This window comes from Protomyctophum bolini (genome assembly GCF_963924005.1).
Source record: "Protomyctophum bolini genome assembly, chromosome: 12".
In the NCBI taxonomy this organism is placed as follows: domain Eukaryota; kingdom Metazoa; phylum Chordata; class Actinopteri; order Myctophiformes; family Myctophidae; genus Protomyctophum; species Protomyctophum bolini.
The window spans coordinates 16660242-16681310 of record NC_137873.1 but is presented as its reverse complement, the minus strand read 5'-3'; the positions used below and the strand labels follow the sequence as shown (position 1 = coordinate 16681310).

At 41.4% G+C, this 21069-nt stretch overlaps 1 protein-coding gene and 1 pseudogene across 2 annotated transcripts in view; one reads left to right on the top strand and one right to left on the bottom strand.

Moving 5' to 3' along the window:
- The window catches only part of LOC308326107 (receptor-type tyrosine-protein phosphatase N2-like), a gene marked incomplete at both ends in the record, with an annotated part of 164170 nt that extends 147602 nt beyond the window's left edge, over positions 1 to 16568 (bottom strand). Inside the window, 3 exons of the mRNA XM_080778916.1 lie at positions 1634 to 1747; positions 12269 to 12319; positions 16481 to 16568. Coding sequence (XP_080635042.1) covers positions 1634 to 1747; positions 12269 to 12319; positions 16481 to 16568 — 253 coding nt within the window. The remainder of the gene's footprint in view (positions 1 to 1633; positions 1748 to 12268; positions 12320 to 16480) is intronic.
- Positions 2822 to 4512, top strand: LOC308325338 (tripartite motif-containing protein 16-like; annotated as a pseudogene). The gene has a single exon. The product of its transcript is annotated as a tripartite motif-containing protein 16-like (transcript).
- Positions 16569 to 21069: the final 4501 nt, after the last annotated feature.

The window sequence follows — 21069 nt, the reverse complement described above, 5'->3', positions numbered from 1 at the left end:
TACTGTAAATGTTTTGATTTGGACATTTATTTATTTTCTTTTGTGTTGAAAGGTTAAAGCTTTCAATTATTTAAGTATTTTAATACATACATTAACCACTTCAACCCTATATCATTTTGGCCATTTGAAAATAGCTGATCTACAAGCTCACAAGTTGGGAATCGCTGCTATAGTGTGTGTGTGTGTGTGTGTGTGTGTGTGTGTGTGTGTGTGTGTGACTGTGTGACTGTGTGTGTGTGTGTGTGTGTGTGTTCAGTCACACGGGTCTTCCGGTCTCTCGAGCAGAAAATGCATTTCCAGGTGCGTAGCCAATTTCATCGAATCAGGAGAGAGAACCCCACGAAGAGTATTTACCAGCTTGTGTTCCATGGAGTTCCAATTTTGTCTTGTTTATTTGTTTCATCACTTCAGATTCCACTTATTTATGCTGTACGAGTTCTCTCTCCTGATTGGATGACAATGGGGAGACCCCCGTTACTAAGCAAACTCTATAGCAGTTATTACAATGGGAATATAGAGCTGTTTAAAGGTATACTTTACCCAATTTATTTGTTGTCACATTTCCCAAGCCAAGAATCCAATATTTGACTAATTGAACTCAGTGGTTACTCACAATTGTTTTAAAGCTGCTATAAGCAATAATATGTCCCATTTTTAATGACTTTTTTTTATTCAGACAGCCAGAAATGGGTAGAAACAAAAAAAAATGTCTCTGTGACACATCTAGGAGCCACAATCTGCATTCAAAGACTTTCATAGAAGCTTTGTCATTGGTCGTCTGCTTCCTGATTGGTTAGTCATTGCGACCGTTTAATTTTTTCGACCAATGACAAAGCTTCTAGTAACATCTTGAATGCAGATTGCGGCCCCTAGATGTGTCACAGAGACTACATTTCTGTCTACCCATTGCTGGCTGTCTGAATACCAAAGAAAAAAAGTCATTAAAACGTAGTATTGCTTATAGCAGCTTTAATATAATTTATATTATAAGTAAAATGCTGAAGTATTCCTTTAACACAGATTCAAAGGCTTCCAATTGCTGCAAAGTGGGAGCAACGTTTGGTCTTCTGATAGCAAGTCACCAAGACATTTTTAGCTTGATGTTGTTCCATTTGTTTGCTTTCATGTATTCTGCATGCCAGCCTGGCCAGGCAGAGCCTTTTTGAATGCTTCCCCAGAAAACACTGATTGAATCTGCAGCCTTCAATCACCTCCAAAAGGCTTGCTAAACTTCACATTCAAACCGAAATATTATCAAATTAAATGTTGGCTAAAACTGACATATTTCTATCGTTTTGATACTGATGCATTTTAAAGGCCGATACAGATATGATGAAAATAATATTTACCATTTTAAAATTTTAAGGACAAATTTGGAAATTATGTTATATTGCAACCAAACGTCACAGGTAATTATGGTCTTTTACATTTTAACATTTGGAAACGGCCTTAAATGGTGCAGAGAAAGCAGGTAGGGATGTAACTCTGGTGTAGCTCTGGACCAGAGGTCAACAGTTTGTGTGGGAGGTTGATTGGAGTGTGTACAGTACATGCGTGCACATGCGCGTGAGTGTGCACGTGTGTGGTCAAAGGTTTGTGTGGGAGGTTGATTGATGTGTGTGTGCACATGTACCTCTGCTGGACAGCTTCTCCAGTAGGACTCTGAAGTGTTGGACCACAGCAGGGGACACATCATAGGTGACCGTGTCCTTCACTGGGACAGAGTGACACCTCCCAAACATTCCATCTGCACACAGCAACATGGAGACACATGTCAATGATACAGTACTGTACGCCTCACACTGTAGGAAACCACATTGACTCATGCACTGGATTTATACATTTAGGCTACATGTAAAGTTGTTATTTTCGCCTCGCTCTCGTTTGCACTCTTCATTTCTATAATATATATTATAATATATATATTTTTTATCAATATTCTACTGTTGTCTTGGTCTATGCTGCTGCACCAAAATAAGTTTTACTCTTGTACCTGTATACAACATGTAACAAGTACAACCTTGAACCTTCTTTTTTCTTTTCTTTTTTAAAGCAATCATTTACAGACAGAGTGTTTGTTCAGTAGCAGGGTCTCCTCTGTCTCTCCAGCTCTTTAGTGAACAGATTAACAGAACATTGTCGGGTGTTGTATTAAAGCAGTGGTTTTCAACCCTTTTCATATCAAGGTCCATTATTTATTCAGCATATGAGCCACGGACCACCATTTGATGAGATTTAGCCTCAGACCCAAGACTTTTATAATATCTTATTGTCGTTGGATAAGATTTTGTCCACATTTGTGGTACCATTAGGATAACATTGATCAAAATAACAATTCTTCTACATTCTCTAATTGTGTAGACTTGTAAATTAGGTAATGCAGATGTTTAACAATATTTAAACTCAAGAGTTAAAGATCTACTTAGGGTCTATTACCACTGGTGGTCCCCAGACCACTGGTTGAAAACCACTGAAAAAAATGTGTGGAATGTGGATAAAGGTTTAATGCACTAACAATGCAGCTGATAAAATATTGCAGGCAGGAACATTCAAGTTAGACATAACAAGCTAAACAGCAAACAGTTAAACCATCACGTTTGAATAATTTGAGTGTTATTGTCCTTTAGCCTCCCTATCCTCCCTCTTGCATGCATGTGTGTGTGTGTGTGTGTGTGTGTGTGTGTGTGTGTGTGTGTGTGTGTGTGTGTGTGTGTGTGTGTGTGTAAAGGGGTAGTGTTTGTTTTGCACACACACACACACACACACACACACACACACACACACAGTCTGTTTCTCAGTCTCTCAGACAGTCAGTTGTAAAATGGCACAGCAAGGAGTTCAACTGCACCAGGAAAGGTTCTGCTGTTCTGTTTGGATCTAGTGAAGGATCCAGTGACTGTTCCCTGTGGACACAACTACTGCAGTAAGTGTATTGAGGGATACTGGAATCAGGATGATCAAAGAGGGAGATTCAACTGTCCACAGTGCAGACAAATGTTCACCCCAAGACCTGTTCTGAAGAAAAACACCTTGCTGGCTGACATGATGGATGTACTGAAGAAGACAGGAATCCAAGATATTCCTCTTGATAGCTGCTATGCTGGACCTGGAGATGTAGCCTGTGATTTCTGCACTGGGAGAAAACTGAAAGCTGTGAAGACTTGTCTTCAGTGTCTGGTGTCTTACTGTGACACTCACCTCCAGCCTCACTATCAGTTTCCTGCCTTTAAGAATCACAAGCTGGTCAGAACCTCCAGCAAGCTTCAGGAGAATATCTGCTCTCTTCACGACGAGGTGAAGAAGGTTTTCTGTCGTACTGACCAGCAGTGTATCTGTTATCTGTGCTGTATGGAAGAACACAAAGGTCACGATACGATCTCAGTTGCAGCAGAAAGAACTGAGAGACAGAAAGAGCTGGATACGAGTCAGCAGAACATCCAGAAGAGAATCCAGGAGAGAGAGAAAGACGTGAAGGTGCTTCACCAGGAGGTTGGGTCTATCAATCACTCTGCTGATAGAGCAGTGGAGGACAGTGACACCATCTTTACTGAGCTCATCTCTTCCATTGAGAGAAAACAATCTGAGGTGAGGGAGCATATCAGAGACAAGCAGAAACGTGAAGTGAGTCGTGTTGAAGAACTGAGGAAGGTTGTGGAGCAGGAGGTCACTGAACTAAGGAGCAGACATGCTGAGCTAGAGCAGATCTCACACACAGAGGATGACATCCATTTTGTGAACAGTCCCACCTCCCTCTCAAAGATCAGTGAATCTCCATACCCAATCAGCAGTAATGTTCGTCATCTGAGATACTTTGAAGATGTGACTGTGGCTGTGTCAAAGATTAAGGACAAACTAGAAGACATTCTCAAAGAGGAAGGGACAAATGTCTCTGGGATGGTGAACAGAGTGGATGTATTATATTCAAGACTACCAGAACACAGGACCAGAGCTGAATTCTTACAATATTCATGTCCAATCACACTCGATCCAAACACAGCAAATACAGAACTATCTCTGTGTAAGGGAAACAGAGAAGTACAATTCTCACAACAGAACAAACAATACTCATATCCATATCACTCAGATAGATTCACTGCATGGAAACAGGTTCTGAGTAGAGAGGGTCTGACTGGACGCTGTTACTGTGAGGTAGAGCGGAGTGGGATCAGTGTTTATACATGTATAGCATTCTCATATAAAGATATCAGCAGAACAGGGGGAAATGTTGACAGTGGATTTGGATACAATGATAAATCTTGGTCTTTACATACTTCAGATTATCATTCAACAGGAGAATGTGTTTTCAGACACAGAAACATTGTAACTAAAATCCCAGGTCCTGTGTCCTCCAGAGTAGGAGTGTACCTGGATCACAGTGCAGGTACTCTGTCCTTCTACAGTGTCTCTGACACCATGACTCTCCTCCACAGAGTCCAGACCACATTCACCCAGCCTCTCTATGCTGGATTTGGCCTGAATTCTGGTACTGCTGAGTTGTGTGATCTCCAGTAGATCATCATCGTGTTTGAATCTCACAAAAATTAATCTTCTGTTTTTCTCAAGGGCAGCATTCTCAACTTACAAACTTTTAGGAGAAACTCTATATCCACATACATATTTATGTATTATACATATTTGATGGAGGGATAGGCTTTCTTAATTATTTGGAACTTGTATGTTATTTTGTCTTTGTTGTTTTTCTCTCTTTTTTATTTGATGTAATCATGGTGATGTAAAATGAATGGTTGGTAGCAGCATCAATTAGAAGTTAAAAAAAAGAAGATAAATAGGGACAGGTATCAATACGATTTATCTTCTTCCTGCTCCTTTACAAAGTAAAATTAATATAATCATGTAAAACCATAACTAAAATGAAATAAATAAATATGAAATTAAATTAAATTGTCTGGTTGTGTGTATGGTTGTATGTGTATTGTGTTTGCATTATTCTTTGACAGTACTTGAATCTGCGCTTACATTCTTCACGGTAGACAAGCTTGGATACGGTTATAATTGACAGTATCTTGGTTTGACCTGTATATGTTGTCAGTATGTGACTCTCTCTCATCTGCATTTTAGTCAACTCCAGAGTATGCATGACGCTGCCTGGTGTCATCTTGTTCTCTGACCTCACTACTTGCTTACAGAGTACTCAACCCAAAGTATACTCCTAGTATTGAAAAGTACAAATACAAAGACATTTCCGTCATTTTCAAAATGTTATTTTTTTGTGTGAAAACAGCAGATCTTCACACTCACAAGGTGCCGCAATGTGATACATTGTGAGTTGTGACCTTTTCCACTGCATCCGATTATTGCAGTGAATGTGAATGTTGTGCACACTGCCGGTAGGCCAAGGAACTCAATCCAAGAATAATATGTTTCCAATCTGTGACCAGGGCAATGAATTCACTGTCCCATGCTATGTGAGATAAGTCTTCAAAGTGGAACTAATGAGGTGCAAGCAGTCCATCAGCTGTAAGGGCTCTACTTCAGCACGTGTGTAATAACTTTTACACGTTCTCAGAAAGGGACCAACACTCACAAAGTAACAGCAAACACACAGCACACAGACAAAGACACAGAGATAGACACTAAGAGATCGGGGGCAATGTTGATTTTCTGTACATACAGTATGTTACTATAGGTTATTACAGTGTACTCGTGCTTAAATGAATACATAACTACACTGAACCTAGGCTATAACATGCACATGTTGATCCATATTACTGTTGATAATGGGCATAGGCTACAAACCTATACTGAATGCCCATGTACCTACAATCACATGTCTTTCCTGATAGTGATGACCCAGATAAAAGCAGATAAAAGCCTGCAGGCACTTAAGGCCGGTTCTTGGGTAACTGCCGCTCCAGGCAAGCTCTCTAGTAGCCTTGGATGCTAGGTTAATTCACTCAGGCAAACGAGTGATAGAATATTGATCATCATTCCTTTCACCACCAAAATATTTTTTTTTTCTTGACTACATATTGCACACTGGTACCTCTAGAGCCGTGTGGGGGCTGATATATGTATGTGTTGTGTATCGATGTATGAGTGTTTGTTTTAAAGATTAAAGAGGGTGCTTTAGGAATTGTAAACATTTCCATGCACACAAGAATGTAACCAGAGAGCAGTGAATATCAGACATTTAAATCAGCAAATCAAAAAACTGATGTTATAATCTTGACAGGACAGAGGACATTCCAGGACTACACACATACAGCTACATAGCTCATTAATGACTATTAAGAGCTATGTTGATCGGGTAAATTTGGCTTTGGGGATATAAATGTAAATATAAATTTGCGCTGTTGTGCCTTGTGCACATCCATCCATCAATCCATCTTCAACCGCTTATCCTTGGTCCTCCCGGGGGTCTCCTTCCAGTGGGACGTGCATCGAGGACCTGCCTAGTGAGACGCTCGAGAGGCATCCTTACCAGATTCCCGAACCACCTAAGCTGGCTCCTTTCCAGGCAAAGAAGCAGCGGCTCTACTCTGAGTCTCTCTTGTGTGACTGAACTTCTCACCTTGTCTCTAAGGGAGATGCCAGCCATCCGTCTGAGAAAACTCATTTTGGCTGCTTGTATCCGTGAGCTTATTCTTTCAGTCATGACCCACACTTCATGGTGAGAGTAGGAACGAAGATTGCACGGTAGACAGAGAGCTTTGCCTTCTGGCTCAGCTCTCTTTTCGTCACAATAGTGCGGTACAGCGATTGAAATACCGCCCCTGCATGCCGCTCCGATTCTCCGGCTGATCTCCTCCTCCCCTCACTCGTGAACAAGACCCAGAGATACTCCGTTTCCTGAACATCTATTCCTTAAAAATAGCCCATTTACAAGCTTGCGCTTGTTGATCGGCTGTTTTCAGCAAAGAGATTTGGTGTAGAGGGAAAAGGGAATGGACCTAGTTTAGAGCCGTGGGGGACTCCAGGAGTATGGTAGCCCTGCGTAGCCATAGCCTTCATCTGCCTTTGCAAAGCATATTGCCCCAGGAGGATTAAGTCTGGCCCCTGTGGGAGGACTTCACGGCTGAAGTGGTGACGAGCAAACCAGAATTGTCTGGAACCAGGCTATAACAAATCAGGGCCCAGTATGCAAATATGGGGCGGGGCAGCGGGACATTGCGGGAAAAAATCTAATGCTGAGAGGGACGAGACTAATATCCACACACTCACATGCAGTGATATTAGTATCACTACGAGAGGCTAGGAGTAAGGTACAAACATCTCAGAGACAGTGACAGTGCACCATCAATGCAACAGGGCCCAGCTGCATAATGGAACAATTTAGCCTGGTCCTCTCTTGCCTCGTCTGTTACCATGGTGACTTTCATCGTTCAGTGTTTGTGGCCATTGCAGCTAATCAGGGGGTAGTTCAGTAGGGTGTGTGTGTGTGTGTGTGTGTGTGTGTTCATCTTGGTTTGAAAAGAGCACCTGGTTCTTAAGCCACACGATGCTGCTTTGGTTGACTTTTTAAGAATGAAATAATGATGTGTGTAAAAGGTTACATGGAAATACCATGGACACAATATTTGATACATTTACTTCTTTTTTTTAACCCATTTGTTCACTATTTTTGTAATTTTGAAAACCAGTACCAGTAATGAATCTAGTTTACAGGACACACAATCAGTAGTGGAGTAAAGGCCAGACTGAGAGAGTTCACACAATAAGATCAGCTAACAAAGAGAATACAAGAGTCCCAGGTGACACCTAGAGGAAATGAAGAGCAACTTCTCACATTTATTTGTCATGATCCTTAGATGCCCAAATCCTAGCTTAAAAAGGTATACACTGTATGGCTTAAAGTGGCACTATGTAACTTTTTTAATTAATTTAATATACTGTCCAATATAAGTAAAACATTTTACCCAAATATGTAAAGTCATGTAATCATTCTCTTAAAATAAACTAACATTTGTGCAATGTTTTATGAATGAAAGTGAATAATATACAATAAAAAGACCCTTTCATTGACATTATAAGATGGGAAAAGGGCAGGGCAGGACTGTATGTTGTATGACCTTACTGCTGCCCAACTCTAGTCTACACAGTGGACATGTGTGACTGATAGCTCATCACAGGGCACAGCCTAAAGCTACATCTGGGTTAAACAAATAGGTCAAGTACCAACCTGTTGATCCTTCCACTTATACTCAAGGTCTTCAAGTCTTTAAGTCAACCTTAAAGGACCAGAGTGCTTCTACATGTTTAGTCCACTAAGTACAAATCAAATAAATTATTGTTGTAGGGCAGAACCCTAGTAGGTTCATAGTTCTTCTTTGTATGTTTTTCTCATAAATTAATGCCTGATTTTATACGGTTTTGATATAAAATAGGTAAAACAGGGTTAAATATATCTACATTTACAGTACATATATTTCTGCTGCTATTTTAAGTGCTTCATTGCCTTTCCTACTAACCATGCATCTTATGCAATTGTATATGATACTACTCTACTGCAAATGATGGGAAATTGTACAACAAATATTTCAGCAAATGTTTTATGTCATTATTTTTACACAGAACCTATACACCTGTGTGATGTTTATGTTTATGTTAAAGTCTCAGCAGAGGGAGTAGAAGCAGATATTAGAATGGTTAAAGGAGTTAGTTCAGACTTTTGGACTTAAAGCGGTAGGAAATACTGTGGTGGGAGTTCTGGTCTGGTTTTGGTGATTATGAAGTAGTTCTGGTCATTTGGTGGGGGCCACTCATTAAAAAATTTAAATAAATTAATCCACAAAACTATATCGTCATTTATGAATGAAATTCAAACCAACCAATTTCTAAACAACTCCATAGATCAGATAGATAGATCATGAAAGCACTGCCTGCTGATCAATCCCTTCCTTGGATTCCCCGTGCACCAGATCACGGCACGGTAAAATCCTTTGGCTTTCCCTGATGATTAAAGTACCGTGTCTCACAACATTGACAAACGATCTGTATCAAAATACCACAAAGTCGATAGACACCCGAGACCAGCCAAAACACAGACAGAGGGACCAGCACAATAGTCAGAGAAACAAGGTTGATACAGACCTCAGACCACCTTAACCCTAGAACACTAAACTTAACTTTTGTCAAACCATCACTAAAGTCTAAACACGGGTACATTTTTCTCAACGTACTATATTCCATAAAAAAATATTGTTCATCAAAATATAGTACAGCAATACATGGCAACTTGAGGCACTGATTCTTTAATATTTCAGCATGACTTTTCACAAAAAAACGAAAAATAGATCATGGGAGGGCCCCATCATATGGGGTCAAAACCGGTGAAGAATTTGGGTATTATTTTAAAAATATTCCTAAAAAAAGAATGATGGATCTTCTCCTTTGGTGACGGCCCACCCTCTATAACTAAACGTGGGTGAAATTCACCCGAACACCTGCGTGTAGAAAAAAACAGGGATGTGGGCAGGGAAACTAACCTACCTTCTATGATGTCACTGAGCATCATGAAGGTACTGAAAGGCCCACCCACCTCAGACATCAACAACATTATGAAAATTACAAAAATATAATTGTCCGGTTGAAAATCACCCACCTTTAGTGTTCTAGGGTTAAAACACAGATAGGAGAGCCAAGTCAAAAAACCGATGTCGAAACAGACCCCGCCCAGACCAGTCAAAACACAGACAGAGAGACCAGCAGTCAAAGAAACGAGCTTGATACAGACCTCAGATCAGCTTAAAACACAGAAAGAGCTCCACCTGAAATAAACAGACCGCTGATGTTGTGACCATGTTCTCACACCCCAGGATGACACACGCACGCACTCTCTCTTCCGTTGTTGACGTCTTGTCTCCAATCAGAATTAGATCAAGAGGGCATTTCAAAAAGGGCGTGGCATGAACAGGACATTTCATTCAGGCTGTAACTAAACACACAGGAAGCGGGTTCGGAGGAACATGCGGCCACGGCGAAGTAGCTGTAATGTCACACTTTTCCTGCTTTCCAATTGGTTGCCCCGCTGTGTCCCCATTAATCTTATATTAAAATGTTCTAATGGTTGGGTGGGTCGGTCAGTGGCCCCCCCATCCACCGTCAAGTGCACATAAATGGATATCAACAGTGCGACATACTGTAGGTGTGAGGGATCCTCTAGTAATCTAAAACTGCAAAGTAACTATTAACTAAAGCTGTCAAATAATGATGGAGTGGAATATACTGTGGAGTATACAGTATGGGTAAATGGAAATAATACAGCAGGATACATACTGTATGTACTTTTCCATCATTGGATTACACCTTCAGTGCCTGTCCACTCTGACATCTCAGATGCTGGGAAGCGGTGATAACAGGGAACATTACCAGATGAGAACTCGCCAGTAAACCGATACGTATTGAGCGATTAACAGACAGAGGAGGGAGAAAAAAAAGCTTTTCGGATTAGAAAACAGTAGGGCTAAAAATAAACCTCATTATTCTCAATCAGAAATATTGGGGACGGAGACAGACAGACAGACAGTCATATCAAAGGTTTTAAGTCTAGGTTAGCTTCATACTGTACACGACCCCCACAGGCAGCAGTGTGTGTGTGTGTGTGTGTGTGTGTGTGTGTGTGTGTGTGTGTGTGTGTGTGTTGGGCATGACTTAAACTGTTCCGTTGTAACTACCCTCGTCAATGTAGTAGGTGCATACAAGAAGGCACTATTCACCAGTGGAATCTACCAACAGCCAACGCTACCTGACGGCCCCTCCCATGAACAGCTTACTGGGAAGAGAGGCAATATTGACCCTATATACATGTATAGACCCGGCGGCCTTTGGCTTCCAGCGGTATTTCCGCCCGCTGTCGGACTAACCCCGGAATAGCAATGGGTGGACTTCCAGGCACATGCAGGAGAACAACTACAGAGAGCGCTTTAACACCAAGCAACAGTGCAAGACTAAGAACTTTGTTTCATATGGTGATCCAGCCTATAGACATTGTGGGGTCTCGAGAGCGACACCCCGCGATGGTAAGTGCGTTGCCAGGGCAACCAGACACGCTGTCAGACAGAAGAAGCCTCGGGCCGTTAGGAACGCCCTCGGCCGTGTGATAGGGAATATATACGTCCCGAATCTCCTCCTCCGCCAGCTGGAGCTGATGGATCGACCGCACCCAAATCAGCAAGCGGCCACACCCGTCATATAAAAAGGAAGACTCAGTCTACGTCTGACAGCGGCTGGTTCACACACACATGCTCACGAAGGCACGCACGGCACACCGTCGGGGGGTAAGAAGACACACACCTCCACCGAACACACATTCATGTGAATAGCTCTGCATGTCTTAACTGTCATTCTCCTCTCATCACAGGCTTTTAGGAACGGTCCAGGGAATGTCCGAGGGACAGAGACACTCGGACTGTATGAGTGAAATATAGAGACGGGAGTTCCAAGTCCGCATATCGCGCGGCGGGAGGGTGGCAGCCCCGCCACAGTGACAGCGACAAGGACACTACCCAAAATAAGGTCGGAAAGAAACCTATAATTCTTGAGTCTACTATTGAGGCCTGTCTAGCGAACAGGCGCTCATTATATACGCCAGGGTGGCAAAACGGCTAGTGCTCTCTTGGAGCTGGAACCCGCTAGGGGAGAAGACCCGCTACAGTTAAAGATAAAGACCGATGACGTCACGAAGCAAGGCAGCGCCGTCACCTCTTATCGTTATTAAAACCACAGCCCTCCAGTGAGGAGCGAGCTATCAGAGACTATACAAACCTGAGTTGAAATCTAATCTTCTGTTCTCATCCTCTCCAGGCTGGCGACGACGCCTGTGAAACTTAAATTGTATGGAATATAATTTATGCTGAACCTACGTGGGGTTTCTCCTGCATGCATTCTGTATACTTTGCTGCTAAACAAATAAAGAGCCGTTTGAAACTGCTGCAATCCCCTGTTCCGCCTGCTCCTTGACCACTGAGACTCCACAACATACCCACAGACTGGTTGTCGGAGGGTTTCGACAACTTGGGATGCCTGCCCAAAGACGAGGCAGAAAGGCTAGCAAAGTGTGCCATCTCTGCTGCCCTATATGCCACTGCTTGTGCCCATGGAGTGATGAGTGATGTGTGTTGTATCATGAGGACATACATTGTGAATGTAACCTTTACTGCACCTAAAATATTTGTGTTCCTGTATGCTTTCCCTGTGTGTGAAAATTAAAATAAATTGTTAAACTGTGTGTGTGTGTGACTGTGTGTGTGTGTGTGTGTGTGTGTGTGTGTGTGTGTGTGTGTGTGTGTGTGTGTGTGTGTGTTCTTACCATTGACACAGATCTCGTACGGCATACACAAGTCGTTCTCAAACAGGCAGCCTGAAGAGAGGACAGAACAGCTCGTCAATGCAGGTGATCGGCCATTTCTATTCTATCTACCTATTTCTATTCTATCCAACACACACACACACACACACACACACAGAACAATTGGCAGTGTTCATTTAACTCCGAGTGTGCACAAATTAAAGCAAATGTACAGGTAAGTGGTAAACTTGTGTTTTCTAATAATAATCAAAATTTGCAAAGTAACTTGTAACTAAGGTTTTCAAATAATTGTATAGTAAGTAAGTATAATATTTGCCTCTGAGATGTAGTGGAGTATAGGAACTATCGACAAGTATAAAAAAAATGGAAATGTGATCAATTTGATCTGCACAACAATACTCGTTATTTTCATAGGAAACGTGACAGCTTGTTGTTGAGCCGGTAAGGTAAGAAGCCCAGAATAAGTACATACTAAGACGAAAAGACAATGGAAATACATTGATTTAGACAAAGCAAAGTTTTGAAAACCTATACGATAGGATGCCTATATGATCTAGCCCATTTGGGTATTAAATTTACGGAAACACTCAAGAAAGTTGTTTGAGAACTGCACTTTCCACCACCCTGTATTCGTCCCTGCCTTCTGGTCATTACAAGCTGTGCTCTCTGAGAAAGGAACTACATTTCCCAGGATGGCATCTGTCTGTTCAAATCAGGCACCAGCTCCTTGCTGATGAGGCCAGCCAATGAAGGAAGGGAAATCAGTCATCTTGGGTGGAGGAAGCGCTTGAAGGTTCAATTCGGAATTTCATTGCATAATGCCTTTGACTTGTTTCACTTGTACAGTAAATTAAAAAATAAATAGTTCTTAGGAACTTTCTTAACTCACTTCAAAATACACCATGTGCCACATCTACAGTACAGCCTCCCAAATTCTTCTGTGTTAAGGGCGATGACTAATGCAAACACAGACTGAGAGACTAATCCTTAGGCCCACAGTAAACGCATAGATCTAGTGTCTAGTATAGGCTGGTATAGAGTATAGACTTAGGGATAGCTGTTGTTCAAGAACAGAACAGTATACTGGACGGACGGACGGACAGACAGGCTCTGTAGCTCTGAATGTCACGGGAAGAGAAAGATAAGATGAAAGGGTGATAGGAAGAGAAGAGAGTGAATGATGACAGGCTGAGAGGGTGCTGAGCTGATGAAGGGGGATGGTTTACCTTAGCGAGCACGGGGGGTGGGGTGTAGTGAGACAGAAGAGAAAAACATAAATGGAGGGAGAGATAAAACATAAAGGAGCGCACACATAGTCTACCTTTCATCGATTTCAAGGGAGGCAAAAAAAAGTATTGATCCGATAGTGTCGCCCGCCGCATATAAATAGATACAGATGGATCTACACAACTGCACCGCCCTCAATAAACTGTTCACTCAATAAGAAACACTCTAAAAAAGTGTTGTACCCTGCCCTTTTTCCCCTTATTTCTAATTATTTGTTCTGCCCAAAAAAAATTGTTTTTGTCATAATTTGTCAGGTGCCGAGTTCGCTTTGTCCGAGGCTTAAAGGTCTTTAAATAAATACTTTCTGAAACGCCCATGGGACAAATTCAAGGGAAATTCTCTTCTGTTGCCCTGAAAGGGGGCAGGTCTGCAACGCTCTATGGTACCCAAGTACCTTTGTGTAGGCCTACCCCTATTTGAGAAACACTGGTTTAAACTACGCTAAAGAAATCATGTAGCATGGACATCAAGGTTCCCCACTCCCTAACTAGTCCAAACTAACCCAAAATAAGTACTGTTGATAGTGGAGCGCCCCCTCCTTTCTCTGCAAATATACCATTATGATTCTACTGTACTGAGCTGCATTATAATATGTTTTGCATGTATTACCGATGAATTGAATGCAATGGACCACAACGGAAACAAAGCCCCTGGGGCTTTTTGTTTTATCATTTAACATAACATTTGACTGTACTAGACTGTACTGTTAACAATACTGTTAATACATCATCAATCATTCAGATATACTGCAGACTCAGGTACAGTAGCTGTTTAAACTACACCAAATGAATTGCGTTCAGATTCAGATATAGACCCAGGTTCAGTATCAGGGTCACGTGTTCAAGTTGATGCCTTCTCCCTCATCCAGCCTCACAGTCCCTGGTTCTATACAAACAGTCCACACTGCCAAAACACACATGGCATGGAGAGTGGAAAGCCAAAGCCATGATAGTGAGTGCTACGCGCTAGTGGAAGTACACTTTAATCACATCACTAGGCCATCATACTATATCCACAGCACACGACCAAGGGCCAAGCAACATCTCTGCAGTATACTGTTTTCTGGTACTCTTTCCGTAATGCTTTGCTTTTATATGACGGGGTAATAAAACAGCTAGCTGCAACAATGCAAAAAGTAATGGCACAGGTAACGACAGAAATTGTCACAAACAAAATAGTCTGAAGAAGAGAATGAATGGGCTCAAAATGTCACCCTATAAATCAAGTGTAGTAGCGATAGTTCAGGAAGGCACGGAAAAGGAGGTGTACGCGATCAGCCCCACTCTTCGTCCCACATTCTAATTCGCTCTATACACACCCATGACAGTACAGAAGGTCTCTCCACCTTCAACCTCACTCATCTCCCTTCATTATCATATATGCTAACAAGTTAACACACACAGCCTCAATCTAATCGTTCATTTAGGGCGGTCTATAGGTCGAAGAGGTCTGATGTGTTGCTACTACTCTCTGATCTGGGCACACAAATATAATACCTGCACTTTTTTTACAGAAATATAGTTGTTGTGAATTGTCATTATTGATTTTCATGTCAGTGGGAGTGTATATTACAGGGAATGCACCTGGGTAGAGTTGCACCAGGCCAGCTGTTTTTAGGTTACATGCAGAACAAGTTCACACTACGGATTCTGAGTAATCAACTAGGCTACTAGTAACTTAAGTAACCAACTAGCTACAAAATGTGGTTGCACTATTTGTCAGCTATCGGTATGCAACTATATGCATATATTGACAGAAACATCTCAATAATTACATTACACAGTTATACTACAGACAACAGAATGCTACCATGTCAAATGCATCCATTTGAATGCCCCTGTTGCCCCAAAACAATAAGCACAATCAGCAGAATCATGTCCATGTATGCATGTGTCATACTTCTCAACAAAATACATTGGCATCCATATTTGAATGACTATGCCATCTAATGGGCCAAATGACTATTTTCTTAGAGTCTTAGAACAGCCTTCATCAGCTGAAGCTATGCTGTGGTTGAAATACTGACTCTCTTATGTAATATAGGGGGGCTATATGCCCCCCCACACACACACACACACACACACACACACACACACACACACAGTGTCTATACTGTGCTCGCAGTGTATCAGACGTGCCCAGGTAGAAATTGATGCAAAGTATGAGATTATGAATTTATTTATGGATATGGGAGGATACAGGATGTATTAATATCACAGGGTCACATGTGTCTGTCTCCCACCATGCCATTCTCAATAAATAACTGTCCATCTGTAGACTAATATGGAAAGCATTCAGCCTTGTTGCTTTCTTCTGGTTCAAGTACAAATGAGCTTATTTGCATACAGCATCGATAATGTGTGTGTCGATCTGTTTACAAGTTGCCCAAGTGTAAACAAATGTCAGTCTTGGATACACATCCTGGTACAAATCCTTGGTGCACTTACCCATTTGACCTGTAGCCTAATGTAACCTTACCAACTTACCATTTGTAGGCTACACTCTTGTGTCAAATTAATTAACACTGAGGATTTGACTGTGTACTATGCTACCGTATTTGTAATAATAATAATAGCCTGCATATTAGGCTAGTGATAATAACAACAACAACAACAAATAATAATTATAATAATAATAATTATAATAATAATAATAATAATAATAATAATAATAATAATAATAATAATAATAATAATAATAGGATACAGATGCAGCCAGCGCTGCAGTCAAAACACCGGCAGCTAATAAAATATTGACACGGCTCCAAATGATAGCAGCATGGCCTGATGTGCGCAACACGGTCCCATAATATTTACGAGAGATATCAACACGCGCGTCGATCGTTTCGCTGTCGTTCCGCCGATTAGGGTAATAATTAATATTAATCCCGTATTGTTCATAACGCAGTTTAGAAGACCGACTCACCGATGGTCCTGTCCGCGGAGGCAGGGCAGCAGGACGGGGAAGAGAGAAGGAGGAGGACCACTGCCAAGAAAATAGCAAACGGATCCATGTTTTCTTGTCTGCGCTATTATCCTCAATCCATCTCTTTACAAGTGATTGTTTTTCTTCACTCGGTTCGTTTCGCTGATAAATAAATAAAGCCAGGAGGAGTGAAGCTACGACCAGATTGATGGGTGTTATTAAAAAGGGAATCCAGGCCGTTCCTGGCCGCTCCTGAAGCAGAATAGGCTAGTGTGCTTTCAGCACTACGAACCGACGAACAGCAACCTAACCCCGCCCCCTATCTCCTCCCCACGGACCCCACCTCTCATCTTCTCCTCTCCTCCCCTGTCTTCTACTTGGAATAGACTGCATGCTCCACCCCCCCCCCCTTCATCTTTCTTCATCTCCTCTCGTCTCCCCTGATTATCTCCTCCTTTTTACAGCTCCTCTCCCATGGAAAGTCTCCCATGTTTGTTCAGTGACAGTGAAGCAAGGCTCAACCAACAGTGTTGGCCAATTCTACAATTTGATGCCTTTACATATACTTTTGTATTATCAATGAGTGTTTTTCCAGGTTGGGAACTGGTGACCGCTGTTCTATTATACATGTTATTCCCACTGAAATGTACATTTCAGAATATATTATGAGCATTCCCCTCTACATACAGTACATATCTTCATGTATTATTGATGCAGACCACAGTGGATGTAGTGTGTCTTCAGCCAGAGCGAAAACACTCAACATAATCACTTGTGACAGTCAACTTCTCTGAACATATATCCTATATAGTATATATATACTGTACAATGTACATGCTCTGCATGCCTGTCAAGGTGTGAGTTTCTCCACTTGGTCAAATACGATGTCAAAAATGAATAAATTGCCAGTGAAGTGCACGTATAAACTTCACTGGCAAGTGCACGTATACAATTCACACAGTATAGAATTTCATGGTATCATATCACTAAATGAATGATCATCAACCATGTAGCGCTGCATGATGCGGATAGTATCACTGCAAGTGCATCACCCATATTAACACTGCACTGCAAGCTGAAAAGCAGACATAACAGGCTGATATGAAGATAAATGAGTTTCATTTTCAAACTTTAACCAACCTTTAACAACTGGGAAACAGTGTTTCAAACTTTAACCAACCTTTAACAACTGGGAAACAGTGTTTCAAACTTTAACCAACCTTTTACCTTTAACAACTGGGAAACAGTGTTGTCCGGTCTACCTGCATTTAGATGGCGTCCCTATGGGCATGTCATTATGAATGAAATTAAATGTAAAAACATTTTCAAAAATAGCAATCTACGACTACAAGCTCACAACGTGGTGCATACTGTAGGTATAGATTTCCCTATTTTCACTCTTTGTTTCACAACAAAGCTTATAGCACTGGTTCTTTCTTAACGTTGGGCCAGGGGAGCCCCCATGCACCCCCAACACCCATGCATGCCCCATTTCGTTTTTTTAGCTACTCAAAAATTGCCACAACAGAAGATCTGCTATTTTTGAAAAATATTTTCTTCTTGGGGGTCCCTGCCACAAACTATTTTCAAATTTGGGTCTGCAGCCAATTGAGCCAAAAGCACTGGTACTGAAGGGCTTCAGCCATTTTCATCTTATCGACATATAATTGGTCTACACTAATGCTCATTACTGTATAAGTTGACTTCATGTCTGTGGTCTCAGAGGTGGGCTGTGGACAGTTCAGATCAAACCTGCCTACTACTGACATGGACCCCCAGCCGCCTTCAAGAGTGTGACTGCAGACCAGGCCTGCACGACCATGGACTGCTACCATAATTGTGTGTGTGTGTGTGTGTGTGTGTGTGTGTGTGTGTGTGTGTGTGTGTGTGTGTGTGTGTGTGTGTGTGTGTGTGTGTGTGTGTGTTGCAAGCAGTAACTGGTTGGATACAATGCATAAAATGGGCTGTATACATTGAACCAAATGTGTACACTCTGAGTTAAAACAACAACAAAACTACACCGTCAATGGTTTGACAGTGTAGTATTGGTGTCCAAGATATTAGATAACAATTCCTATCAAACTGGAACCTTCAAATAAAAAGGTTGAGCCTAAGCAAAGCATCGGCGGAACTGTAACACACTTTCACCAGCAGGTGGCGGCAAATATCAAATAACCACAGTGGTGATCACCACGACCAGCCGTACTCGGATGTTTACATTCTGAGGAGACAATTAGACAAAGGCACACAGCAGGGGCTACCACTTAGCTGTTATTACTCGGTTTGAATTTAAAATAGAATCAACGATTCTTATAATATTAGAATCGTTGATTCTATTTTAAATTCATATTATGACTTTGCTGCAAACACTTAAGTCCTTGATCGACCAGCGGATCTCTGTGGCTGCTGGAGAGATCTTTGTGATGGTTGAGAGAGTTCTAACAAAATTCGAGCAGCAGGCTTTCGGCTCCAAACAACACATCGAACACCATCGCACACTACAAAACTACACAGAAACACTAGCTTAAACCCAGCAGGTTGATACCGTACCGTACAGTGAGTCACACATCCCTACCTACCCTATAGCTCTGGCCCATGGAGAAGTTGGTTAGGACCAGAGCTATACATCCCCATTACCGTCTGTAGTGTACAGACTCAGACTGTACAGTGTACACATACGTCACACGCAGTTTAGTAATTTGGTTACATTTCTCAGAGATTCGAGTTGAGGTTCCATGGCCTAATGATATTCACACAGTGAATATATCCTAGTGATACTGATACATCATACATACATAGTCCTACAACACTTCATGCTTCTCTGCATATTCTTGTAGCTGCGTGCTCACTCGAGGGCGTCCTTAAAAAAGAGCTTGTCTATATGGGCTTCCCTGATAAATAAAGGAAACAGAAAGAAATTAAGACTCACATAATGAAGCTGCAACTTGTGTCAGCTCTGGTCATCTTGTTTCAAATCCATTAGAAAGCTGGGGAAGAATAGAAAACCATGCATTTTGTCAAATTTCTCCACGATTCACATGGACAACAGAACATTCTCTGCACACGTACTGTTTACAGGTGCGGAGGTGATTAATCACACCTGCTTTACGTCTTCTTCTTCTTCTTTTTGTTGTTTTACGGCAGTTGGCACTAGTTTATGGTGCATTACCGCCACCTTCTGGTCCGGGATACGGACCAAACAATATTCTTTGCTCTGACAAATTACAGCGCTTTCACCCATACTAATAATCCCACATATCCCCAAACAATGTCCATCCGTCCTTTCCAATGTCATTCAATGCTCAGACCCAGTGGTCTGAGCTTGCGCAAACCCTTCCCTCAGTGTGTTATCCAAATCTTCTGCAGTAATATCCACAATATTTAGGAATCTCCTCGCTGCATCCAACACCATTTTGATCCTCTCAGACTTGCCCTGCATCTCTACCGCACAATTAATGACCATGGCTATGAACTGTCTCTTATCCATAGAAATATCTGCTTTACGTCTAACAGCCATAGATGAGATAATGTGTTTTGTAAACAGGACAAATAGCTGGACATTGATATGAATTCACGATTCAAATGATACAGAGCAGCTTTGTTTTGATTAATATTGAGATCAACCAGCTATTACTTTACTACAGGCTATTTATTCGTGAATCGTATTTGTTGTTTGATTGTGCTGCGCTCGTTGCATATTCCTGTGGTGATTGGGGGGATTATCTGGAATCAACTACTTCAGTCTGATACAACATGATGTCTGTGATTGATTGATTGATTGATTGATTGAAATATTTATTAACAGTTTGCAGAATTACAGTACATTTCAAGCACAAACTCAATACAAAGACTGTTAACTGTGATCGGACGACCCAATTAACACAAGGTGTTCCGAGCACTCATAGGTGGTTGATGGCTAGGATTTATTGGTATCTGCCGGGTCAATGTTTGAGACTTTGACCCAATTAGGCTGATTGACTGGAGGTAAAGCAGCTCAAGAGCAAAGGTGTTTATTATGAGGCAAACTAGTTAAAAAAGGCAAACAATATAACAATAAAATCATGAATGATTACTAAAGCTATCAAATGCTGTAATTGTAGTGGGGTATAATGAATTAACACCACACATACCATCAATGTATGTGTGTATGTGTGTACTGTATACTTTTGCTTTCATCAGAAGTTCTGATGAAAGCAAAAGTATACAGCTGTAGATGAAAGCTGCTGAAAGAAATACTAGTCTCACAACATAATTGGTGACCAAAATACACAACCCAACCTGTTGGGTTTTTTTTGCTCTAGTGAAGAGCTAAAAAAAAGAGCTATCTTTTCACTCTTATGTTCTTATTAGTCAATATTTAGCCTGTTTAAAGCACAGGCTTTACCATTGTTAATAATACCGTATCTTCAATAGTTGTTCCGTTGATAGAACATTTTAATAATCTTTCCTTTGCCATAAAAGTCACTCAAAGTCACTCTTTTAGCACAGAAACTAATCATGCACACAAAGCTGATTCTACCAATGTATAACATTACAAACTCTGACATGCCATTAATATATTTATTCTTTAACCCATTTAGGACTATTCC